The sequence below is a fragment of the Chelonoidis abingdonii genome, chromosome 1 (assembly GCF_003597395.2).
Source record: "Chelonoidis abingdonii isolate Lonesome George chromosome 1, CheloAbing_2.0, whole genome shotgun sequence".
Classification (NCBI taxonomy): Eukaryota; Metazoa; Chordata; order Testudines; family Testudinidae; genus Chelonoidis; species Chelonoidis abingdonii.
In genome coordinates, this window is record NC_133769.1 from 228054991 (window position 1) to 228082369 (window position 27379).

Genomic DNA, 27379 nt, shown 5'->3' on the forward strand with positions numbered 1-27379 from the left:
TTGAGCAGCCAGACACCAGGGCAATAAGGAGAGCATATCGAGGTGCACTGCATCTCCATGAGGCTTTGAAAACTAGTTTCATTAATGACCCACAGTAATATGACATTTATGTGTATTGTTCCCTACCAAGCTGTCCCCTTCATTGCATGTAATCCCCTGTAAACTATACCTCTGCTAACCACAGTGTGCTGAATAAATAAAGAGCCTTTTCTCCTCAGTCTACTTATTTTTATTATGCTCACAAACACTGAGAGACAGCAAAGAAAGGTAAGATAACCTGGGGCAAAAGGGCTGATAAAATGGGAGGGGGTGGCAGGAGAGAAACAGTTGCACTGCAATAACAATCAAAGAGGTAGGAATGGGCGCTTTCTGGTCCTTGTACTCTCCCCTGGATTTGAGTGCAAGGGATACCGGACTTCCCTCATCTTATTTCTCCCCCCCGCCCCCGGCCCACCCAGCATCCTACAACATCTGGGTGAGGAGGATGTGGAATTTGGCAACAATGGCAGCAGGTTCAGCATAGGTTGCAGCAGGACTCTAGCATCCAGTTGCCTTTCTTGAACCTCAACTAGATGGCTCAACATGTCTGTTTGCTCCCTCATAATCCGCACCATCTCATCCTGCATGTCACGCTCGTGTTCCCTGTATGCTCTTTTGTCCTCACGGTTATTGTGCAATCCTCCATGCGCTGAGCTCCATCTTATCACTCTTGGAGGCGCGCATTAACTCATTGAACATTTCCTCCTGAGTCTTCTTTTTCCGCCTTCTAATCTGGGAAAGTCTCTGTCCCAGTGTGGAGGATGCACCTACAGACAAGGTTTGAGCTGCAAAGAATACAAAGCATAAGAGTAGCATTGACAGTCTGGTGCAAAGTTAAATCTTTTCATAAAAGAAACAATGCACTTCCCTGTGATCCAAAACGTAAGCAGAACCGCTGTCTGCTGCAAGAGTGGGTTTGCTGCTACAGCCATGATGAATAAGGCTACGAGGCACAGGTGAGAGGTCTTGTGATGCAACTTTTGTTAGACATCTTTGGGATCAATGGTTCCAACCTCAGCACAGCCCCCTTTCCTATAGCAACCTGGATGGTGCTTGAGGGCAGGCACCAGCATAAAGCCCAGCAAACAGTTTGATTGTTACAAAAGCGGCACCATATTGGGGTGGAAGGGAGATGAACAGGAAGCGTTGCCTCACTCCTTTAAATGCTGGTTGCAATACGGGGTGATCCCTTCCAACCACAACCAGGGCACTCTCGGGAAAACATGGTTTTGTGACCCAGAATTCATCAAACAAGGGTGGATTACTTATCAAATTGCTTGTAGTTTATGAGCTAGCATTTAAAACTGTCCCCGTTTCCCCTAGGTAACCATATGCAATATCACTTTCCTGAGGGTAACAGAGGCAGAAAGGGAGCAGATGCTGCAAGTGTCTGGCTACAGACCTGGTCCTTATGCTGCAATTCTGTGTGCCACAATGATGCCAGAAGAGTTAATACTGGAGTGGCACAGGAAAGTGTCCTACCCTGGTGGATGAAATAAGGCAGCCCTTCCCAGAAACCTCCTGCAAAAGATTGCAGAGTACCTCCAGGAGAGCTTCCTAGAGAGCTCTATGGAGGATTCCTGGGCCATCCCCAGGCACATAAACAGTCTTTTTTGGAGAGCACCCTCTGTGTAGCTGGAGTGGCCACTGATAACCACTATCCCAATTTTTTTATTCAGATTTAACATTAAAAATAATAGCATGTAACCCTTATAGTTTGATTGAAAATGTGTACTCACCAGAGATGCCTTCTCTGGCATCACGCTCCGCCACCAACTGGTCCTGTGAGTGGATGGGCTCCAGAGTCAAAAAAAGTTCTTGGCTGTCAGGGAGAATGTATCCTCTGCTTGCCTGCCTTGCATTCTCCTCCTCCTCGTCAACAATGTCATCCTTGTTGTTGCCTGAGGTCACCCAGGGCTCCTGGGAGGTATCCACAGAGAGTTTTGGGGCAGTGATGGGGTCACCACCTAGAATTGCATGCAGCTCCTTATAGAAGCAGTTTGTCTGCGGCTCAGAACCAGAGTAACTGTTCGCCTCCCTTGTCTTCTGGTACGCTTGCCAAAGCTCCTTTATTTTCACGTGGCACTGCTGTGTGTCCCTGGTATAGCTCTTCTCCCCCATGCCCTGTGCAATCTTGGCATAAATGTTAGTGTTTCTTCTGCTGGTTCAGAGCTCTGCCTGAACAGACTCTTCTCCCACACAGCAATAAGATCCACCACCTCCTGTGCTCCATGCTTGAGCGCATTTGCAGCCTTGAGCATCCATGATCAGTTGTGCTGATGAGCTCTCCACACCGATCAAACAGGAAATGAACATTCAAAAGTTCCTGGGGCTTTAACAGATGGGCAGCTGCTTCCTGTGTACCTGGCTGAAATGCAGTGGAGTTGAAAGTCCTCTCCAGAGCTGGGACACCTTCCGGAGGCCAATTAATTCAAATTATACAGTGCAGCATCTATACTATCACAGTCGATGCATGAATGTCGACTGAAGCACTATGCCTCTCACGGGGGTGGAGTGCAGAAGTCGACATTATAAGCCCTTTATGTCAGTGGAAGGGACTCAATAGTGTAGATTCATACGTTATTAACTCGACTTAACATGGCATATGTTGCCCTAACTTTGCAGTGTAGTGTAGACCAGGCCTTAGTTTGTATTATCTAAACCTCCAAGCTGTCTAAGGAGAGTTTAGAGAGACAAGGTGGGTGAGATAATATCTTTTATTGGACCAACTTCTGTTGCTGAGAGAGGAAAGCTTTTGAGCTACACAGATGTCTTCTTCAGGATAATTGGACTGTATAGATTTTCTATAGTAGGACTTCTTGCATTATTTGCATAGCAACATTGAAAATAGTGGTATAGAGCAGTGGTCCCCAAACTTTTTTGCTTGTTCCCCCTGCCCCTTATCGGTTTGTGCTCCTCCAGGAGCAGTGGTGAGGAGCCAGGGCCAGGAGCAAGGAGTGGGATGTGGCCAGGAATTAAGCGTGGGGCTGTGGTGGGGCCAGGAGCCAGGGCCACGATCAGGAGCCCAAGGCCATGGCCAGGAGCAGAGCCGTGGCTGGTAGCGGAGCCACAGTTGTAGCTGGGACCGTGGCCAGGAGCGGGGCTATAGACGGGCCCAGGGCCAGGAGAGGTGCTAGAGGTAGAGTGAGGCTGACTGGCACTCCCACCCTGCCCCCTGTAGGGGCTGGCCAGGGCCATGCTACATCCCCCCAAAAACATTCCTCTGTGCCCCCCTAGGGGGGTGCGCCCCACAGTCTGGGGACCACTGGTGTAGAGCAAATGTAGCTGTCTTTACCATGAGGATATGTAAGCCACCAGTGCTACACCACCACAGGTGTTTTTGCCATGCCATCCAACCTAGAGTTAATAAAAATAGTGGTGACTGCTGTAAGCTAGCACAAGTGCTGGAGAAATTGTGCAAAGAGTCCAAGTGTAGACAAGGGGCACTACAGATGGCGGTGGACTTAACTTTGTTGTGAGAACCTTAACTCCACTTGTTGATCTAAAGATCTGCCATCCAGGACAAATATTGACAGAAAAGCCTCAGTGCAGCTAGTAAGTTGGTAGAAGCCTGACAAAAGCTGATAATGCCAGTGGTAAGAATATACAGATGCTTGCAGATTGTCTGGTTTCTGAACTTTTGGCATACTACACTAGCCCAGATGGATATACTTTCTGTTACATATAATATTTAGGGTTAAAAATACAACATTAAGGTGGACAAGAAGAAAATCAGGAGATGAAAATACTTGGTTATGCTTAATTTAGTTCAGTTAATGTTGCTGTGACAGCCTTAACTTTTTGCACATCCTCACTTTGAGTATTTTAATTTTGGACATTTATGCTGTATTAGCCCTCCTCTCTGTATTTCCCCTCCTAGGCTAAAATAACAGTATTAATAAAGACTCTTTCCCTAACCACCTTTTATATGAATCCCCTTGTGAGGCAGTGTTGTCTAGTGGCCAAGGCTCTGAACTGTAACCTAAAAGACCTTCCTTCTAATCTTGGCTCTGCTGTATGACTTCAGTCAAATCATTTCACCTCTCTGTATCTCAGTTTCCCCTTCAATCTAAATGCCCAGCTGCTTTGTTCCCAAAGGTTCCCAAAACCAGTGGCGGTGCTCAGCCCCCAGCTGGGAGCCAGGGCTATGTAATGGGGAACTGGCCCCCAATTCCCGTGGGTGAGGGCACCGCCTACTGCATGGAGGTAGGAATCGAACCCGAGGACGCACTCGCCTCAACTCCCCTTCTAGGGGACTGTCCCCCGGCCACACACATCCCTGTACCCGTACACACCCGGCTCTCCCGCCCCCAGCTACCTGCGGCTGCCGGGGATTGGCTGGCTCGGCCCCGCCCCAGCTGCTGACGTCCACTGCCTCGGTTTGACAGGCAGGTATGGTTCGGGCGCCATGTTGCGAGCGGAAGCGGGGAGTGAGCGGCGCTGAGGCAGGGTAGCTCCGCCGGGCGGGAGGCTGAGAGGAGGCGGCGGCGGCGGCGGCCAGAGCCAGGCAGGGCTCTCCACTGGCCGGGGCGCCGCACCGCTACGCTCCCGCACTAGGGCTCCGCGCCCTGCCCTAGTCCCTCGCCCCGCGGGGGCGCTTGAAAGGGAGCGCGGCGGCGGCGCCGAGCCGGGACGATGCCGCTAGCGCAGCTGGCGGACCCCTGGCAGAAGATGGCTGTGGAGAGCGCGGCCGACAGCAGCACAGAGGTACGGGGTCCCGCCGGGGGGGAGCGGGGCAGGGAGACACCCCCCACCCGCCTCCTTCCACCGCGCTCCGGCAGCCCGACCCACGTTCCCCTGGGGGCGCCCTGCCCTTGAGAGGGGCCCCTGGTGGACAGCGAGCGCCAGGCGAGCCGAGGGGAAGCGGGGGCTCGCGCGGCCCCCTGCCCCGCACTCCTGGCCCGGTGGGGAAGGGGCTGTAAGTAACCCCCGGCCTGCAGGACTACGGGCCACCCGGGGCTGGGACGTGCTGTCCCGTGAGCCCCGCGTGGTCCCCCCCCCCCCCCCCACTAGAGTGGCTCTGTAACGAAGGGGCGCGCGCTGGGCCCGGGGCTGGGCGAGCGAGGTGTCACGCAACCCCCAAGTTTATGGGAAACTTTCCCTTGCGGTGTGCGCGGGTCGCTTGGCCGCGAGGGCGGCGGCGTGAGGAGCTGCCCGGTGACAATAGGTCAGGCGGAGGCCGGAGGGTGAGGGAGCGGCACGAGACTTTATTCTCTTCCAGCAGCAGCTGCTGCTGCTCGGGGCTGTGCCCTGGTGTCTCGCTCCCTCCCTGGCCCGAGTGAGTCTCGGCTGCGTGCCGCTGCCTTGTCCGTAGTGACTGACCCCCACGCAGGGGGATCGGCCAGGACCCCACCACTTCCGGAGGAGGAGGGGAGTGTTGGCCTGCACCCTCTGGGAGGAGAAGAACCTGCTTCTGCGCTGCTGAGCGACTTGGCTGGTTTTGTTCCGTTCCGGTATCTGGTTACTGTCACCGCGAGTTCCCTCTTGCCGGAGTGGCCCAGCCTCCTCCAGACGCACTTGGCAGCCAGCGGACACAGAGCTGAGGGAAACTAGCTCCTAATAGGGCAACTCTGTGTAGCAGTGTGACCCTGCGGCAGGCCAGGCAGACGTATAAGAAGCCTGGCTTCACCTTACTTAATGTGTCTCCTTGTTTTTTCTCTCTCTCACTTCTTTGTTGTTGGAAAAGGACCCTCATCCCTCCCATCCCAAAACGTCTTTATTTAAGCAGAGCTGGTTGTGCCTGCAGTGCTTGCTGTTCCGCAAGGAGTTAGGATATCCCCGCGGCCTCATGTTGGTAATACTTGCTGTGTTTGGCCAGTTTTGGGGAACATCCATGCAATGCTGTGGAAAGTGTGGTTTCCTGCTGTTTGCAGTGAGGGGACAATAGGGTGTTGGTGTGGTATGACATCAATGTCACCGTTCCATATGCATTTTTAGTTACTAGACTGAGTTGTTCCAAGTGCTGGTGAGGAGATTCAGATCCCTTTGTGTGGGGATGGGGAGGATGATTGATTAGAGCTGTAGCCACTTCTAGTCACTTCCAGTTTTCATTAAATAAAGAACTGTGTGCTGATGTGGTTTGGACACCAGGTAATAAAGGCTTTCAGAGTTGTAATAATGCTGAGAAACTTGCCCCATTGCTTCCTGACCACCTGCCACTTAAAAGGAGACTGCAGATTAATTTGACCTCCGGTGAAGCAGTTCTGATATCGCAATCATTTAAAAATACTTACCATTCTTACAGTAGTTTTCTCACTAATCTTCAGAGTGATAGTTCTGAAATAATTTTGGAAAGGAGAATAATTTCTAAGGACTTGGCTACACTCGAAACTTCACAGCGCTGCTGTGGGAGCGCTGCCATGGCAGCGCTTTGAAGTGTGAGTGTGGTTGCAGTGCCAGCCCTGGGAGAGAGCTCTTCCAGTGCTGCACGTACTCCACCTCCTCATGGGGATTAGCTTGCAGCGCTGGCACTGTTTACACTGGCGCTATCTTGCAGTGCTTGGGCGGGGGGGGGGGTGTTTTTCACACTCCTGAGCGAGAAAGTTGCAGCGCTGTAAAGCGCCAGTGTAGCCAAGGCCTAAGAAGAGCGATTTAACACTTGTTCTAGGAGGACAAATATTTTTCCTTCCTGAGACTTATCCAGCATGACTGAATTTTTAACATCATGTGAACAGTGTCACTTTAATTTCCTCTTCATGCTATGTATATTCTTTGTAATTAGGAAACATAGCAACTAAATGCTCTAAATACTGTATAAGGAAGCCACCACACTAAATTTAAAAGGTGTTGCGTTGTTGCCTGTATGTTGTTAAAAATATGTAAGTTTCCATTATTCACTTGATTTCATTCTTCAAAACAATGTGTTTTGAGACTTTTTAAAAAAAAAAAAAAATTTCAAAATGTATTCAGTCACTTCATAAAGAAAAGTTATGCACATAAACAAGGCTGTTCTGTGCTTATGTTATCATTTGACATTTAAGTTATGTAGAAACACTACAAAAATATATAACTACATCTACCTGAAGGGTTTACAGTGTAAAGTCCAATCCTAACACATACTTATGCCCATGCTGTGCTTCACCTATGGGTATAATCCCAATTATTTCAGGTTTACTTCCTAGATAGGACACAGATAATCATTGCTGCTTTGTTAGTGAATGTTCATGCTATACAGGTACCTCTGTGTTTTTTGGTTCATTTTAGTAAATATTTGTTTTGGAACAGACTTAGTAGTCTAAGTTACTACAGTAGAACTCAGAGTTACAAACAGTTTGGGAATGGAGATTGTTCGTAACTCTGAACAAAGCGTTATGGTTCTTTCAAAAGTTTACAAGTGAATAATGACTTAGTACAGCTTTGAAACTTTACTATGCAGAAGAAAAATGCTGTTTTTGACCATATTAATTTAAATGTAACAAAGCACAGAAACAGTGTTCGTACCTTGTCAAATCTTTTTTTAAACTTTCCCTTTTTAGTAGTAGTTTACGTTTAGCACAGTACAGTACTGTATTTCTTTTTTCTTTTTTTTGTCTCTGCTGCTGCCTGAATGCATACTTCCGGTTTCAAATGAAGTGTGTGGTTGACTGGTCAGTTCATAACTCTGGTGGCTCTAACTCTGAGGTTCTACTGTCTGAAGAAAAAATATAAATATTTGATTATTAAATTTACATTTTTAAAAAGAACCTAAGTGATGTAGGTGTCCAAAGCCTGTCAAAATTCAGTGGCACTTAGGTGTCCAGCTTCTGTAAACTTCTTTGGCCAGATCACAAAAGAAGAAAATAGATTTGAATATAAAGGTTGTTTGCCTGAAAGCTGTCTCTTTAAAAATAGTCAGTTTTTAGATCAAGTACCTAAACAAATCGCTTAAATACTTAACCATATATTTAATTTACACGAGTTAGCCTTATTAGCAGCACTGCAATCTCTTGACTACAGTCACATCCCTATGGGAGGTCTCTGTGTCTTCATGGAGTCCTTTTATAACTTCTTCTCCATAGCTATATGTTGGCTGTCATCTGCAGCTTTTGTAAATCATGTACATTTACTTCGTTTGCCATAGATATTCACTAAGAACTTGTCCACACTGTGGTGCTGCAGTGCAGACCATGAAGGTATGAACTGCAGAGCGCATCACAGTGTTGCCATGTAACAGCCCCATGTGGATGCAGCTTGTGTGAACAGAAAGGTATATAGTTTGCATTTAACATAGTCCTCTTTCAAACAGTTAGATCGCAACACTTTGTGTTCTGCAGTTCCCACATCTGTACTCCGCACTGTGAGGCAGTATAGACATAGCCTTACTACTTAATGCAGCCCTAAGGAAATCATAAGTTGTTGTAGCAGACCCTGTTTTTACTTCAAGTTATACCAATATCGGGGGTTGATAGGTATTTTTTCTGTGAGGGAAATGAAGTGCCAAGCAAACTTGTAAAAACATAAACCCATACAATTATAGTTGAACAAGGGGGCATTTGATTCACTGTGTGTTTCTACAGTACCCAAAAAATCAGAGAAATCCGGAATGAGCTCTCAGGGCATTAGTGTAATGTAAAGCATTTTGGAGTAGTTCGTGTTAATGATGTTACATAAAAGAAAGTTATGTTATATATAGTACTTGAGGGAATATCCAAAGTGTAAATCAAGCTCTAGTAAAGCCAGTGGAACTATACTGATTTACATCAGCTTAGGTTCTTGCCCTACATCCTTAATCAGCATCTATGTCCCATGCTGAGTATATACTGTATGTTATGTAACCATGCACAGGACATGTTGGCCAAGAGTTTCAAATATTGAAGTCTTAATGTTAGGCTCCTAAATTTATATTTAAGCACCTGAACAAGCAGCCTATTTTTTCAAAAAGTGTTGCACTTCCATGGACTCCCCTTAACACTGGGCAGTGGGTTTGGGAGCCTGACTTTCAGCACTTAGTTTTGAAAGTCTTGCCCATCACAAGTAGAGATTGTTTAAAAGCAAGATATTTTATGCTCATTCTTTCACTTACCTGCTGAATTCAGGATTATCTTGTTCTTGTGGCAGTCAGTGGGACATTACTACTACTTAAATGACTGGGATGAAGAAGAATGTCAATGAGTGATGTTGATGCATAAAAACATATCTAATATTGGGCGGCATTGATGCTTATGACTCCATTCTTGCTAATATTTACACACATGCATAACTTAAGTACATGAGTAGTCAACCCAAAGTCGAAAGTTAAGTGAATCCATAAGTGTTGGCAAGATTGCACCTGTTCTTTGCCACCTGCAATCATAATGTTCCAGTTGTGATTACTTCCGTACTTATTTTGTATATCAGCCCTTGGAATATGACATATTTCTAGGGAATAAGCCACAAGAACAAATAACACATTTGCAACAATCCTTTACATAATAAAAACAGTGCAAGTAGTACTGAAAACATAAGCAGGATTATCTAAACAGAATGTATCAATGGATGTTAAAAGTTACTCAGCTCTTTTCCACCACTCCATTGTACTGAAGAATTTCATCACAAAAGAGTTCTTTATCACTTCTTCTAAAGTATTTATCTATTCTAATGCAATATTGCTTGGAGTTTGCTTACTTTTGTAAGTTTATGACAAATGAAACTTTTTAGTGTAGTTTTATTATAATAAAGCATTCTCATCTGATGCTTATCCATATATGTAATACACTTTGTATTTCAAAGACTACTGTACAGGAGAGGCTCATGGATTTTCATGATTACATCAGTAAAACATGTCATATCCATGCGAATATGACACATACAAAACCTGCCATCCTTTTAGTACTTACTGCCAGTGATTTCATATTGGTAGCTCTAAACTTGTGAATGTTTTGCTGCCCTAGGGCGCAAGTGACATTTCTCACCACAGCTACGTACCTAAGAGACTTGAACTGGGAGTCCATGCGGGAGTGGAAGGCAGATTGAATGGGGAACTGGGACTGGCTGGAAAAGGAGACTGTAACTGACTAAATGAGAAAGGAAATGGGATGAGGAGCTTTGGGTGGTGAAGAGACAGGAGGGGTGGGACAGAGACTGGTGAGAAGGGGTTGGGGGGGAAAACAGGCAGAATAATCTGTACCCACTATAGAACACTTCTCTCCAGAGCCAGGAATGAGACCCAAGACTCCTGAATCTCACCACTCCCTCTACTATCAGCAATTGTGTGAAGCCCACTGGCTTCCTTGCCACCCCCCCCCCCCCAGCCCCACACACACACTGGATTGCATTGCTTAGTTCTTGTTTCAGTGTTCCTTTCAGAGATGAAAAGTTATAGTCCTGAGATTTGCTGTATCACTGGGCTACTGACAAAATTATAATGTTCAGCTGAGGAGTTAGTGACATATTTGCATACTGTGTAAAACTACAAACAGTATACTACTGAAGTCTGAGTGTCTCTGCTTTCCAGTAGTGTGCAGCATTATTTTTTGTTCTTAGTGGACTATAAAGCTAGATTATTCTGATTATCTCATATGGGCTAGGATGAATATATAGCTTTCCTAACAGTAGCTCTAGCAACAATATTAATTACTGATATAATAAAAAGGATCGTTTTGTTCTGCTCTTCCAGCTGCAGTAGAATGTACAGGGACAACAGTAGAGGTGCAATCCTCCTATGCCAAGAATCTTACTCAGCAGCTTTTAAACGTGAGAAGTCTAAATACACCACAGGCACCTTAAATGTCTCTTGAATAGAACTTTTCTGAAGGATGATTCTTCATATCCTTGAAGCAAAGGATGAAAACCCTACGCCATTAAAACAAAAATATAGACACCAGTATTGATGGCTAGCACAGCAATGTGAATTCTCTGTTCATAAGGCTTTTAACATCTCAATATTCCATAGATTCCAAGACCAGAGAGGACCAATGTGATCACATCGTTTGTCTTCCTATAACACAAGCCTTAGAACTTCCCCAGAATATTTCCTAGGGTATATCTTTAAGAAAAAACATCCAGTTCTGATTTAAACATTATCAGTGATGGAGAAGTTGTTATTTCAGTGGTTAGTTACCCTCACTGTTAAAAAAATCTCTCTCTTATTTCCAGTCTGAAGTTGTCTAGCTTCAGCTTCTAGCCGTTGGATTGTTAAACCTTTCTCTGTTGGACTGAAGAGCTCATTATTACATATTTATTCCTCCTGTGTATGTACTTGTAGACTAAAATGTCGCGGAGTCCTTGTGGCACCTTAGAGACTAACAAATTTATTTGGGCATAAGCTTTCGTGGGCTAAAACCCACTTCATCAGATGCATGGCGTGGAAAATATATTAGAGAGGTATAAATATACAGCACATTAAAAGATGGGAGTTGCCTTACCAAGTAGGGGGTCAGTGCTAACGAGCCAATGTAATTAAGGTGGAAGTGGCCGATTCTCAACAGTTGACAAGAAGGGGTGAATACCGAGGGAGTGGAAAAATCACTTTTGTAGTGGTAATGAGGCCAATGCTTTCAAGTTGGCCCATTTCAAACAATTGACAAAGAAGGTCTGAGTATCAGCAGAGGGAAATTACTTTTTATAGTGACCCATCCACTCCCAGGCTTTATTCAGGCCTAATTTGATAGCGTCCAGTTTGCAAATTAATTCCAGTTCTGCAATTTCTCGTTGGAGTCTGTTTTTGATTTTTGTTGTTGTTGTTGAAGAATTGCCACTTTTAAGTCTGTTATTGAGTGTCCAGGGAGTTTGAAGTGTTCTCCAAGTGTTTTTTAATGTTATAATTCTTGATGTCTGATTTATGTCCATTTATTATTTTGTGTAGGGACTGTCCAGTCTGTCCAATGTACATGGCAGAGGGGTATTGCTGGCACATGATGGCATATACACCTCTACCCCAATATAACACTGTCCTCAGGAGCCAAAAAATCTTACTGCGTTATAGGTGAAACAGAGTTTTATATCGAACTTTCTTTGATCCACCGGAGCGCACAGGGCCCCCACGCCCCGAGCGCTGCTTTACTGCGTTATATGCAAATTCATGCAGGTGAACGAGCCCCTGATGGTGTGGCTGATGTGGTTAGGTCCTATGATTTTGTCCCTCCAATAGATATGCGGACAGATTGGCAACAGGGTTTGTTGCAGGGATTGGTTCCTGGGTTAGTATTTTTGTTGTGTGGTGTGTAGTTGCTAGTGATATTTGCTTTAGGTTGAGCGGCTGTCCATAAGTGAGGACTGGCCTGTCTCCCAAGGTCTGTGAAAGTGAGGGATCATCCTTCAGGATAGGTTGTGGATCCTTGATCATGCACTGGAGATATTTTAGTTGGGGGCTATAGGTGACGGCTAGGGACATTCTGTTACTTTCTTTGAGCCTGCCCTGTAGTAGGTGACTTCTGGGTACTCTTCTGGCTCTGTCAATCTGTTTCTTCACTTCACCAGGTGGGTATTGTAGTTTAAAGACTGTAATCAAGTCACTCTTTAAGCTTTTCTTTACTATCAATAGATTGAGCTTCTTTAGTCGATCACTGTAAGGCATGTTTTCTAATCTTTTAATCATTCTCATGGTTCTTCTGTGAACACTATCTAGTTTATCAGCATCCTTCTTAAATTATGGCTACAGAACTGGACACAGTATTCCAGCAGCAGTCACACCAGTGCCAAATACAGAGATGAAATAACCTCTCTGCTCCTACTCAAGATTTCCCTATTTGTGGATCCCAGGATCACATTAGCTCTTCTGGCCTCAGGGTCTCACTGAGAGCTCATGTTTAGCTAATTATTCACTCCCCTCTGCCTCACAATTCTTTTTCAGAGTCACTGCTGACTTAGTGACCTGTCCTCTTCATTATTTACCTTTCCCCCAATTTTTGTGTCATCTGCAAGCTTTATCAGTGATGTTATATTTTCTCCCGGGTAATTGATAAAAATGTTAACTAGCATATGGCCAAGAACCAACCTCTGCAGGACCCCACTAGAAACACATGGTGACTCCCTGGTTACAGTTACATTTTTAGGCCAGTTAGCCAGCTTTTAGTCCCTTTAGTGTGTGCTGTTAATTTTATATTTTAGTTTTTTAAATCAAAATAAGGTAATAAAAAGACCATGCATTTCAGTCATTCTTTGTCCTAGCACATCAGCAAGGAGACAAACCCCTTCTTTGACCTATGTTCTCTTTCTCTAGGTGCTTGCACCAGATAGGCTTTGTGGAAACTGCAAAGAAAGGTACAATATTTCCCATCAAGCCTGGTGTGAGGGATGAGCCTTACCTAGATGTTCTTATTAAGAAAAAAGCAATATGGTAATCCCTGCCCCTGAACATTTTTATCTCTAGGTCAAACCTGTCTCTTGGCATCTTAATCTGGGCTGGCACCATATACCGTGGCTTTCTCATGCTCTGGCCACGGAATGGAAGGAGGAAGAACATAGTTTAAAGGACTGAATTAGCAAATGACTATAATTATAATGAGAACATGACTAAAAGAGCCCCCCACTCGTCTTGATTTTTAGGAGCTCTGCCTCTCAAGAACCGTAAATGATCAGCTTTTCAAAATCCATGCGATGGACTGATCTTCTCAGGGATGTCCTTTTATTCCTCACCCTTTTTCAGCTCTTCTGAGACACACTATTTTGATTTCCTGAGAAGAGAGCATCCCCCAAAAACTTTAAAAATCATGCTTGCCTCCTAGCACTTAATCCTTCACCTCTTCATACGAACAGTAAAAACCTCAGCAAAGATGTCATTGAGTTTTAATCAGCTATTTAAACAGGTCAAGGTTTGCAGTATATGGGAAGCAGACAGACAGTCTCAGCAGTTTGTCCACAGAGGTTAATCAGATAATTGTGAAGATGCTCATTTCCTATGTTGGATACTCACTGTTGTAAGCCATGTGCTTTGTCAGTTTACTTACTGCTGTTAATGTTTTTAAAAACTTTACAATTGTGTGTGTTACTTCACAATAATATGGTCCATAGAGACAACACCCCTCCATGCGCACAATTATTCAAACTACCTTTAAGTTTCTGTTTTCTAATAGATTATTGAATTGAATTGGGACAAAATACAACATGGATTTACAAAAGGTAGATCGTGCCAAACCAAACTGATCTCCTTCTTTGAGAAGGTAACAGATTTTTTAGACAAAGGAAATGCAGTGGATCTAATTTACTTCGATTTCAGTAAGGCATTTGTTATGGTTCCACATGGGGAATTATTAGCCAAATTGGAAAAGATGGGGATCAAAATGAAAATTGAATGGTGGATAAGGAACTGGTTAAAGGGGAGACTACAGTGGGTCGTGCTAAAAGATGAACTGTGAGGTTGGAGAGAGGTTACTAGTGGAGTTCCTCAGTAATCGGTTTTGGGACCAGTCTTATTTAATCTTTTTATTACTGACCTTGGCACAAAAAGTGAGAATGTGCTAATAAAGTTTGCGGATGATACGAAGCTGGGAGGTATTGCCAGTACAAAGAAGGACTGGGGTATCATACAGGAAGATCTGGATGACCCTTTAAACTGGAGTAATAAGATGAAATTTAATAGTGAAAAATGCAAGGTTATGCATTTAGGGATTAATAACAAGAATTTTTGTTATAAACTGGGGAGGCATCACTTGGAAGTAACAGAGGAGGAGAAGGACCTCAGAGTATTGGTTGATCACAGGATGACTATGAGCCGCCAGTGTGATATGGCTGTGAAAAAAAGCTAATGCAGTCTTGGAGTGCATCAGGTGAGGTATTTCCTGTAGAGATAAGGCGGTGCTAGTACCATTATACAAGGCACTGGCGAGACCTCATCTGGGATACTGTGTTTAGTTCTGGTCTCCCATGTTTAAGAAGGATGAATTAAAACTGGAACAGGTATAGAGAAGGGCTACTAGGATGATATGAGTTTTTAAACCTGTCTTATGAAAGGAGACTCAAAAAGCTTGGCTTGTTTAGCCTAATCAAAAGAAGGCTGAAGGGAGATATGATTGCTCTCTACAAATATATCAGAGGAATAAATACCAGGGAGGGAAAGAAATTATTTAAGCCTAGTACTAATGTGGACACAAGAACAAATGAATATAAAATGGCCATCAGGACGTTTAGACTTGAAATTCAAAGAAGGTTTCTAACCGTCAAGAGGAGTGAAGTTCTGGAACAGCCTTCCAAGGGGAGTAGTGGGGGCAAAAGACTTATCTGGCTTTAAGACTAAGTTTGATAAGCTTATGGAAGGGATGGTATGATGGGATAGTCTAATTTTGACAACTGATCTTTGATTATCAACAGGTAAGTATGCCCAGTGGTCTGTGATGGGATGTTAGATGGGATGGGATCTGAGTTACTACGGAGAATTCTTTCCTTAGTGCTGCCTGGTGAATCTTGCCCACATGCTCAGAGTTTAGCTGATCACCATATTTGAGGTCGGGAAGGAATTTTCCTCCAGGGCAGATTGGCAGAGGCCCTGGGGTTTTTTTTGCCTTCCTCTGCAGCATGGGGCATGCTGGAGGATTCTCTGCACCTTCGTCTTTAAACCACGATTTGAGGACTTCAGTAACTCACACGTAGGTTAGGGGTTTGATACAGGACTGGGTGGGTGAGATTCTGTGGGCTGCGTTATGCAGGTCAAACTAGACTATCATAATGGTCCCTTCTGACCTTAAAGTCTGTGATTCTATGACTTGTAGATAATTATCAAGCAGGGTGATCAAATGAATATTAATTTAACAGCAGAGTATCTCAGATAATTATCCCATATCATCTTGGTCAGGTAATTGCTTAACATAACTGGAGAAGGGCTCCTAGGAAACAACGAATACACTGATGTTCTCTGAATACGTTGATGAAATCTGTGGGTATGTACCAGGTCTGCTGCACCCATTTCATAGAGTCCACACAGCTTCATGTTCTGATATTTCACATCCTTGCTGAGAACGGCATAAATCCAACCTATTGTGTCTGTATTGAGCCAAAGTCATGTAGTGGGAAACTTGAGAGAATAGAAGGTCATCTGAGACTGAAAAACCCGTTATGTTTGGCATAATCAAATACTAGAATCCAGAAGGGAAACTTCATAAGAGGCAGATTGTCCTCACAGCACACGTTTCATCCAGGGTAATGCTTGAAAGAACTGCCAAACAACTTGCTAGTTGAGGAAACATAAGAATGGCCAGACCAAAGTGGTCAGACCAAAGGTCCATCAAGCCCAATATCTTATCTTCCGACCGTGGCCCATGCCATGTGGTTCAGAGGGAATAAACAAAACAGGTAATCATCAAGTGATCCATCCACTGTTGCCCATTTGTAGCTTCTGGCAAACAGAGGCTAGGGACACAATTCCTGCCCATTCTGGCTAATAGCCTTTGAAGGACCTATCCTGCATGAATTTATCTAGTTCCTTTTGGAACCCTGTTATAGTCTTGGCCTTCTGTTATAGCCTTTGCCTTCACGATATACTTTGGCAAGGAGTACCACAAATTGACACTGCACTGTGTGAAGAAATACTTCCTTTTGTTTGTTTTAAACCTGTTTCCTATTAATTTTTAGTTTGGTGACCCCTAGTTCTTGTGTTATGAATAAAGGTCTATATCAAATAGCCAGAAAAATTTCTAGACAAATAAGGCAAGGGATCCATCAGTAAGTTCAGCATCATAATCCTAATAGTAAACTTAGCCTTGAAAAACAGAACAGTGAGAACTGGAATTTCTAGTAGATGGCAGTCAGTGGATCCTGCTTGATAGCTTGTATCTTCAGCCTTTGAGTGGCATAGATGTCTGTCAAAGTTTGAAGCATTTCTCTAGCCCCGCTGTCATTTTCCCTTTTCAGAACCTCCTGGCAACAGTGAAAGGAAAGGTCTCTTCAATTGCTTAACCGCCTCCAAAGCATCCTGGCAGCTGTGTGGCATTGGGGAAAGGAAGGCGATCTCTGCCACTTCATTCTTCACCTGTTCCTTGTTTTTTTGTGTTTTTGTTTTTGCAGGGGGTATGTTAGTTAGGAGGAAGAGGAGTTATCACACTTTAACTCCAATACCTGCTTCTGCTTTGGGCTTTCTCCAGTAGCATAAAATAACATGTTTTTGATGGTTTTGCAGCTGGTCAAAGAGTTCTGAACAGCAGAATCATTTTTAGTTTGTCTATTGCTGCTTCATAGTACCAGAGGCACTAGAGCTGTCTACAAGAGAACTGAAAATAATGAATCAGCCCCTTTCTAACTATGTCCAGTGACCAAGATGAGCAGCAGTATAATGAGAATTTTGTTGCACTTAATATAAAGAGAGAGAAATTGGTTGCATATGCTCTTGAAAGTGTGAAGTGTGAATAAGCAAGGCCATGACCTTCAAGCCTGACCATAATTGTCCCATTAAAAAAAACAACACATGAATTTATCCATTCCTGCTTGCGGCTTTTTATGACTACAATCTAAACTGCAACAATAATTGTTATTTTGTGGAATCATTGACAGTGATGATAATGGTTTGGTACAAGTGGTTGGTCTTGGGAAAAAGTGTGTTATTTCTGCTGAATAACTCCCATTGTGGGACTCATTTGGACTATTGGTATACTATATGGGGACTGAAGTTTGGGTGTTGCTCTGTGCTATCCACAATATGCTTACCTTTTGGCAGGGGGGATCACCTTGTATTGCACAGTTGAACTTTTCTGTGTTTTAGAGACTAACATGCTCATAATGCTGTAGTGATGGGAGTCATGTAAGCACCCAAAGAAATGTTTTTCTACTTTTTAACTGAATTCAACCAGTTTAGTAACTTGCTGTCTATTTGCTATGTTTGTTGTAGAATGGGCAGCAAATTATGGATGAACCTATGGGAGAAGAAGAGATTAATCAGCTAACTGTAAGTAAAAGATTTCAAATGTAAGCATGTATAGCTTTATTTTGTGGTACATTGTTATAGGTCACTCAAAGACTAAGGGCTGGCTATAACTCTCACAGTTTAAGCCCTGTTTCATTAGACCTAAATTGTTTGTCATGGATCTATATTTTTGAGGAAAAGGTCTATTCCTCGCAGACCCACTGGTTCAGTACAGTATCACTTATGTTTATTTCAGTACTAAATTCAGCTTGTTGTACAGTGCTCACAATATTTTTAGCGTGATGCCGGTTTCTCAGTGAAAGGCACAAAGCTGTATCTTGTAAAAGTCAGGGGAAAACTAGTTGCTCTGTCAACTGGGAAGGGCACAGATGTGGCATTTGGTACTAGGTGGCTTTTGGTAATAGTGAAGGGATGCATTTCTTTCCCCCACCTTTTGGACAGAGGCAAAGGTGATGCTAACTTTAGAAAGGGAGATAGAATCCAGGAATTCATCTGTCACCCAAGAAATTCTGAAAACTATCCACCATACATTACTCATTATACCCAATGTCAGTGAATCAAGCACAACAGCTGTTTTCTGCTAAAATGATGATCAGTTCAGTAGTTAAGAATGTTGATGGTGTCGGTAGGTTGCAAAGATTGACATTGAGCTAGTAGGCGCTCTGCAGATTACAGCATCAGTTAATATCCAGATTGTGAACAAAAAATTCAAATGATGGTCCACACAAATTCCACTGTTGATGTACATGTGCATGTGAGATCAGATTCTCTTTGGCTAGAAGTGACTATCAGGCCTTGTCTGCATTCTAAGTACCTTTGCAGCCCCACTTGGGGGCATAAAAGATAGAGCAGGCCCAGCCACCCTTCAGTTCTTACTGCCTTGGCTGTGAGATCAAACTATTGGCCATGTTCCCTTACTTTGTGCACCATGCCAATTAGGTTATCTTGGTTATTAGTTGTATTGGTATTAGTTAACATGATTAAGTCTCCTTTTGCCCATTGGCCTGTACAACCTTATTTATTTATTTATTTATTTAGCATATTTAGGCAATAAGTTTCTGTTAGCCTAGTCACCCTCTCCCTCCGTCATTCAGGGGCACTGGATCATGGCAGAAGCCAAGAAACCAGGATTTAAGATATCTCATGTGACATTTCCGTACCCATCAGAAATGGTCACTCTTAGTACCTGATATATTGTGGGGAAGGACACATTCTTGGATGTTGTTCTGTGTGGTGGTCTTTCTCCAAGCCCACCCAGAGAACAAGGGCAATGAGGCTGAAACTTTTTCCTCCTGGAGAAGTCAATGCAAGCTGGCAAGTAATGGAGATTTTTGGAGAGCCTCAACATGCAAGTTAGTTGGGCTGTCTGTGAGCTGCGACACCTCCAAGCTTCTGGACTGCTTCGTCTCAGAGGCCTCATTCATTTACCACTATGTCGGTATCTACATTTGTCAGAGGCAGAAAGGAGCACTGCTCCAAAGGCATGCTTATACTTAGGTTGCCTTCCATGGCATTTATCAAGAGGCAGAAGAGTCACCTTGACTTGTGCAAGCTCAGTGAAAGGTCTTAAGATTGAGAAGCCCCGTACTTATACTCTGTTACTGACATTTAAAGTAGCTCGCTCAGTACTCTCCATCTAAGGACAGTGCTGCCCATGGTATCAGCCCCTCAGCACCAACCCCAGCACCAATGACCTTGGTACCTGCTGCCTTTGCACCAACTGCATCCTCAGCATTAACTAACCATGGTACTAACTAGCTTTACGGCACAGTAACTCCTCACTTAGTCATCCCAATTAACGTTGTTTTGGTCCTGATCAATTAGAGAACATGCTTGTTTGAAGTTGCACAATGCTCCCTTATAAGGTTGTTTGGCAGCCACCTACTTTGTCCGCTGCTTGCAGAAAGAGCATCCCGTTGGAGCTAGCTGGTGGGGGTTTGGAACCAAGGTGGACTGGCAGCCCCCCTATCAGCTCTCCATTCCCCTGAGTTCCCTATGTGGCAGCTGCCCGCAGGCTATCAATTGCCTGGCAGTTCAGCTGTCCCTCCCCCCACTGCCATGAGCTTCTCCTGGGATCTTCCTGTTTGCTGTGCAAGGGGTGTGAGGAGCAGGGAAGAGGGGTGCTAATGTCAGGGTGTCCCCCTGCCCCTGAACCCCACTCCTGCACCCCATCTCCACAGAGCGGGCGAGGTGGGACAGAACAGGGCTCAGGACAGAGGGAGCATGGTGACAGCAGCTGCTGCCTCAACTTGCTGATCTAATTAAAAAGGCAATTTATTTAGAGTGGGGTCAGCTTTCTTAAAGGGGGAATGCATGTCTCTCTCACACAAGGTGTGTGTCTCTGTCTCTCTCCCCCATGCTGTCTTGTAGAGTGTGAGGCTACATTAACAACACTGTGTTAACCCTTGAGGGTTCAGCTGAGTGCTAGTTCATCATTTAGCAGTAAAGCATTTCCTGGTAAATATCCCACCTTCTGACTTCACCACCTCAACTAAGCTTCACAATCATCATTTCTGTGTACAGTATTAAATTGTTTAAAACTTATACTGTGTGTGTGTGTATATGTGTGTGTGTGTGTGTATGTATATATATATATTACGTACATACACACGTTATCAGGGAGCAGTTCGCCAGAGAAAAGACTATTGTCTTTGTCTGGCCAAAAAAAAAAAAAAAATTAATTGAACCTAACCCCCCCATTTACATTAATGCTTATGGGGATATTGGATTTGCTTAACATGTTTTCATTTAAAGTAGCATTTTTCAGGAACATAACTGCAATGTTAAACAAGGAGTTACTGTACCCAATGCATTGGTACTGACCACCTTGACACCAAAACAATATGCAGTACTGGGTGACGTCTCAGGAGGCCTGGCCCTGACATCCCCTCTACCGGAGAGACTTAAATAAGTCAGTAGTAAGCATCCTGCTGATTCAGTTACCTATTCCTGAATATTTTCCTTCCAACCATGGAAATAAATTCAACAAACAAGCTAAGACAAACAAGTTTGTTTACATTTATGGGAGATAACACTACCTGCTTCTTATTTACAATGTCACCTGAAAGTGAGAACAGGGGTTCACATGGCTTGGTGTAACTAATGTTGCAAAGTGTTTACATGCCAGCTATGCTAAACATTTGTACGTCCCTTCATGCATCAGCCACCATTCCAGAGCTTCCACGCAGATGACACTTGTTAAACAATGGGTTAATTAAATTTGTGACTGAACTCCTTGGGGAAGAATTGTATGTCTCCTGCTCTATGGTTTTACCCACATTCTGCCATATATTTCATGATAAAAAAATTGCACTTGTATGAGGTGAATTGAAAAATACTATTTCTTTAGTTTATATTTTTTACAGTGCAAAAATTGTAATAAAAATATAAAGTGAGCACTGTACATTTTGTTTTTATAATTGAAATCAATATATTTCAAAATGTAGAAAACATCCAAAAATATTTTTAAATAGTATTCTGTGATTGTCTAACAGCACGATTAAAACTCTGATTAATCACAATTATTTTTTAGTCTTATGATTAACTATGATTAATTTTTTTAATCATTTGACAACTTAAAATTAAGGCCATCTTTAGGTTTCATCTGAGAAATGGGGCAGTGTGACATATTCATAGAGATATTGTTGTGATATGAATATGACATAACTAAGATGTTTTATGCAAAATGGGTCATGTGAGATCATTGGAAAGGTTACAATTTACTGAATGTGTCCCACTGAGCCTGTCCGTTCCACCAGCCTGGGCTGCCTCACCATGTCCTGCTGTGCCAGGCTTTCAAGCCTCCTCTAGAGCACTCCGGTAGGGCCACACCTAGCTGCAAAAAGACCCACACTAAGATCAGCTTGTGTGGGAAGACTCAGCTCAGGGATTCCCCAGCACTCAAGTGCACACCCTCTCTGGACTGCAAACTGAAAACTGTGTTGTCTTGTGCTACACAGAAAACTGTATAGCATAAGCTCATGAAATTTGCTCACTCCTTCTATGTGGAGGAAAATATGCACAGCTTTTTACCCCCTCCCTCCCTTATGAATAGCACAAACTGGGTTTTAGAAAACCAAAAAGTTTTATTAACGACAAAAGAGAGATTTTTAAGTGATTATAAAAGATAGAAAACAGATCAAAGTAGATTGCTGAGCAAATAAAGCAAACACCCAAACTAAGCTTGATACACTAATGAAACTCGCCACAAGTAGTAATTTCTCACCCTAAATATTGTTTTAAATATTGTTTTAAGTAGGTTGCAGAGATGCTTGAAGACAAACTTCTTTTGCTTGCAGCTTATAATTCTAAATATTCCTTTCACAGGCCAGGCACCTTCTAACCTGGGTCCAGTTTTTCCCCAGTTCAGTCTTAGGTGTCTTTAGCAGTCATCTTGGGTGGGGATTCAGTGAAGAACCAGTCCTGATTAAATAACTCCCCAGCCTTGAATAGGATTTACATATGGCGGGAATCTGTTGTTTCCCAGTTTGATCCCCACACACTACTAGTGGAAAAATGCTAGCAGTCCAAGATGTTGTCAAGTACCTGGTGACATGATCACATGACCCTGCAGTGTCAAAGCAGCATCCCAGGAAGCTTCTCAGGAAGGTGGGAGATTAGCATCTTCAAAGATCTATTTTTCTCTCTAATGGGTTATTGACTAACCAGCCAGACTGATTGCATTTTCTCTGGTGGATGTTCCCCACCTGCAACATTTTTGCAATTGATACATAGTCAATATTCCTAACTTCAGATAAAGAAATGATACATGCATACAAATAGGATAATCACTTTCAGTAAATTGTAACCTTTCCAAAAATATCTCATATGACCCATCTTGTATAAAATATACCTTAGTTTTGCCATATTCATATCATAACAATATCTCTATGAAGAATATGGGGTATTGTGTCACAGACAGTTCACACCTGTTATTGTTTTAGGGTATCTGCAAACTCAGAGACATCACTACACCTTTTTACATTCTATTCCAATTTAGATTTTTTTTGTTTTGTTTTTTTTTACCAGTACCATAGCTGAGTGGTTCTCAACCAGGGGTACTCGTAGCCTTAGGTGTATGGAGAGGTCTTCCAGCGGGTACATTAACTCATCTAGATATTTGCCTAGTTTTACAACAGGCCACATAAAAAGCACTAGAGAAGTCAGTACAAACTAAAATTTCATATAGACAAAATCAGAAGGTAAGCAATTTTTCGGTAATAATATGCTTGTGACACTTGTATTTGTATGTCTGATATTGTAAGTAGCAGCATATAAGTGAGGTGAAACTTGTGATATACAAGAGAAGTCAGATTCCTGAAAAGGATACAATAATCTGGAAAGGTTGAGAACCACTGCCATAGGTAACGTAGCCAGCCCAAACTCATGACAGTAAAACCTTTATACCATACCATACCTATCATATCTAGTTATATTTTTTTACCATATGTCAGCAAATAATTTGGCTATTTAATTGAAGCATGGTATAATATAAAATAAATAGGTTGAAGTAAAAATTTTGAGGTATAAATACCAAACTAAGATCTTAGGTTTGCCCTAAAATGTTGTGTTTATAGTCTGTATATTGCTTAACAAAATATATTAGAAAAAACAAGACTACTCAGCGAATATGGTGGCTCATACATGTTAAGAGCCCAGTACTATTTTGATGGCAAATTCTTTACAATTTAAATCTAGTAAAAATCAAGAATATTTTTTTCCAAAGGGTAGTTTAAGAGGTAGTACACCTTGTGAGTCCTCTATAATATGGTAAATTTGGAAGACAAATGTAGTCCAAGGCAACACACCTTTAGCGTAACCAGGATGAATTCTGTTGATTTTTTTGTCACTAAGGTTTATTTATCTTGTTCTTACAAAAATACAGTTGGTGGTACACCAGGACATTGATCTAATTTCCTACTCATTAGGAAGAATAGGAAAAGTTAGTTCTTCGACTTCTTGTCCCTATAAGTGCTCCACCGTAGGATGTGAATGCATCCATGCACTCCTGATTGGAGATTTTAGTCGTCAGTGTATGCAGGTCCACGCCTGCTTCCTGCACACCCTCATGCTCTACCACCACTCCAGTTCCTTCTCAACTGCTCTCTGCTCAAGAGTGGTGTCCAAGGCTAGCTTCTTGGCTGCTACCTTTTTTTTTTTCTAGTATTTGATGTATTTTTGTCTTTATTGTTTTAGTTTCAAACTCTGCCAGACTTGCCATTGGTCTTTCTCCCTCAGCAAAGGGCATTCCAGTTGCCTTGAAGAGAACTCCATCCCATCTGAGTGCAAGATATGTGCCAGCTTTAAGAGCAGATCTCACAGGATGAGGGAAGATAAGTTGAAGGAGTTTCCCCACCAATACATCTGTGAGCAAAACCCATGGAGCAGCTTTGAAAGGGAAGCACTCTAAAAGGGAAAAAGCCAATTTGCCAGATAGAGATGTGAAAAGAAAAAATCATCTCTGAGGCCAGGAAACAAGGAGACCTTTGCATCCTAGTATGGGTACTGCTGAGGCTTCTGCAGGCCCTGGTACTGAGATACTGGTACCCATCAGGAAGACTTCCAGTATACCCCACAATGAGAAGTCTTTTAGCAAATCAACCTGATCAGCCCCATCGTTGGTACCAGAAGCGAAGACCTCCAGACATAAGGACTCCTCTGGGAACAGGGACTTCTCTAAGAAGCCTTCTTCAGCCCATGCTCTGGAATTGCCGCCTTTGGGTCACAGGCACAAAAATGCCCTTGACCATGCTTCTGCACTGTCTTGGTACCATCCTCAGCTTGAATACACATGGAAGGTACAGACCATACTTCCCCATCATCCTTGGTACATTCCCAGATTCCCATGGACCTCTGTTTAGGTCCCCTGGTAAAATCCACGTTCCTCTCCCATGGGACACTCATGGCTGACTTCCCTCACTTTACTTTCTACTGTGGGTGACCTGGTGCCCCCATTCTTGCTTCCTACCTAAGGTCTCCTCAGAAATCCATATAAATCAGGACATTTGACAAGTATTTTACCCCAATCCTCATCCTTTGAGGGAAGAGCCTAGGCTCCATTCCCTGGTCTTAAGAAGGACCTTCACCTTCTATTTCAAGAGTACTGGGCCTTTCAGGGCTTCCCCCAGACTCTTCATTTCCTTCACTGAGAGGATGACAGGACAGCTGACTTCTACTCAGACTTTAAGTGTGTTTCAGTGTATTCAAGCTTGTTAAAAAGATTTTGAGGTGCATCTCCTTCCTAGAGTGACTGCACATTACACCAGGGGCCAATCCATCTTGATATTCCTACTTAAAGATGTATACATTATGGAGGTTTGCAGGGATGTGACCTGGTACTCTGTTCACATATTCTTCAGTCACTGCTTCCAGGACACTGTTCTCAGTTCTCTGCTGGATCTGCCTCCTCATACCTGCATCCAAATGAAGTTACTGCTTGGGGTTTCCTATGGTGAGGCACCCAGAGGAACCGTAACTCAAATAAGTAAGAGAGGTTACTTACCTGTGTAGTAACTGAAGTTCTAGATGTTAGAGATGTTCTTAGAGATCTTTTGTCCATGTGGGTGGTCCAGCACCTACTCTCCTTCCCTTCTGCTGCGGAGTCTCTTTGGACTTCATAGTTGAGAAGGAACTGGAGAAATGGCTGGTCCTCCTCTTCAAGTATACCCTCCCACCAGAGCACAAGAGGGTGTAGGGTGAAGCCACGGACCTGTGGACACTACTGGCTAAAATCTCCAATCAGGAGTGCCTGGGCAACAGGCATTAGCATGTCCTATAGTGGAGCAGCCATAGGGTTTAAAACATCTAAAAACTCCAGTTACTGTACAGGTAAGTAATCCTTCTTTTTGGGGAAGACTATATTTAGTATTTTATATCGTAGTGTTATAGTTCTAGAATAGATGAGATCTGTAATAGCTCTCTAGGTGTACATATATGTCAGACATATTACTGTCAAGTATGAAAGTAAAGTAGTATTGCAGCAAATTTAATCTCACTGATGTATCCTAATATAATACTCCTATGAAAGGTAGCATCACTGGTTCTTTTTGTGCTTTTGTTATCTTTTTAAGATGTGCAAACAGCTCCTCAGATCCTAGTAATAAATTTAGACTTTGAGCGCAGCATGAAAAGTCAAATACTTGTATTAAAAAACCTGTAAACCAGCAGATGGAAATCCTTACACCTTTGCTTAATTGTATCTTGCAGTTTTGGCTGTTTGCCATACTTCATTGCAGGAACAAAGCTGTTGCACTGTCTCTTTCTGGCTAAACTAGGGCATTCATAAGGCCAGACTATTTCCTCACAAAGAATCTCAAAATCTGTGACGAAGTGGAAATGTTCTTAATGCTTTGTCTGAATCCTATGTGTATGCCTCAGTTTCCCCTACATTTATGGTGGGATAAGAGTGTGTGATCATTGCAGAGACCCCTAGAAGGCAGGCGTGACTGATGATTGCCTGGGCACAGAGAATGGCCGACACTGTATCCTGGCAACTGATGGTGGGGCCCCCTCCTCTGCAAGAATTAGCCAGAAGTGTTGGAGAACAAAATGAGAGGTGCAGGCCAGGTGACTTGTTTGCTCGGAAAAGAGACAAAGGAGGCGGGGCAGCAGGTCCTGATTGAAGCTGTCTGCGGGAAGTGAGGCAGTCTCCTGGTTTGGGACTCGGAGAGCTCTAGGGTCTGGTTTCCCCCCAAGGTGGACTTTGCTGAATGTTCCTGATTTCTGTGCTAACAAGCTCTGTTCTACACTATAATCCTGTTGACTAATACTCTTCTGTATTTACGACAGTGGCTGAGAGTCGCTGCTGACTGCAAAGTTGGAGTTGATGGCCTCTTTGATGTGTGTAAGTCTTTCCTAGGTGTCTCTTCCAGCTGGACTCACTGTAGCAAGCTCATGGTGTGAACTGGGTGCTGCTGAATGATCTGAGATCAGATACAGGGAGCACTGAGGCCAAGGAGGCTTTTTGCCCTGGTGAGAGTGTGCCCTCAGGGCAGAGACAGTACACTAGAGTCCTGCCTGACTTCATTCATAGTGGTTTCAGAGCATCGAGACACTGACTCTGTGAGAAGATCATGCAATACATCTTTGTGGTGTTAGTTGGTTGGTACTGAACATCAGTGCTTGCTCCACCAGAACTCAAGCGACTTCTTCAGTCTGATTCGGATGTGCCAAATATCGGAGACCTGAAAGGCAACAATGTGGAGTAACTTACTGGCTTTTATAAAGCACTATTCCTTAGACATAGCTGTTAGGCCAGATTTCAGGAGAGTAGTTTTAAAAAAGTATTTTAAACCAGTTAAATAGGTAAACACTGAAAGGTATTCTCTTTAAAGGATTAAGTTTATGCATAAGTCAGCCAGTTGCATTGGGTCATTAGATTAAAATAAATGAATATGTGCAGCCCTACCCGTGGCCAGTGTTGGGCCGTGGCCGTGGCCTAGTGTTGTCTTCTGGATAGTGGTGATACACAGACCTTTTCTGCAACGTATAGAGAATGGACAGGGTTCAGTGCATGGCTGTGCAACCCCTACACAACACTTACATGGTGCAAAGAGTCTTGCACATGGCCCTCCTCATCTGGGTGGATTTCCTTCT

The 27379-nt window shown here is 43.4% G+C and overlaps 1 protein-coding gene across 2 annotated transcripts in view; it reads left to right on the forward strand.

Annotated features, from left to right (window-relative positions):
* The first annotated feature begins 4429 nt into the window (after positions 1 to 4429).
* The window catches only part of RPS6KA3 (ribosomal protein S6 kinase A3), a 134171-nt gene continuing 111221 nt past the window's right edge, over positions 4430 to 27379 (forward strand). Inside the window, exons 1-2 of one of the 2 annotated variants that reach the window (XM_075060045.1) lie at positions 4430 to 4746; positions 17750 to 17806. In XM_075060045.1, coding sequence (XP_074916146.1) covers positions 4675 to 4746; positions 17750 to 17806 — 129 coding nt within the window. In that variant the 5' untranslated portion in view covers positions 4430 to 4674. The remainder of the gene's footprint in view (positions 4747 to 17749; positions 17807 to 27379) is intronic. The other variant, XM_075060047.1, reaches the window with a different exon arrangement.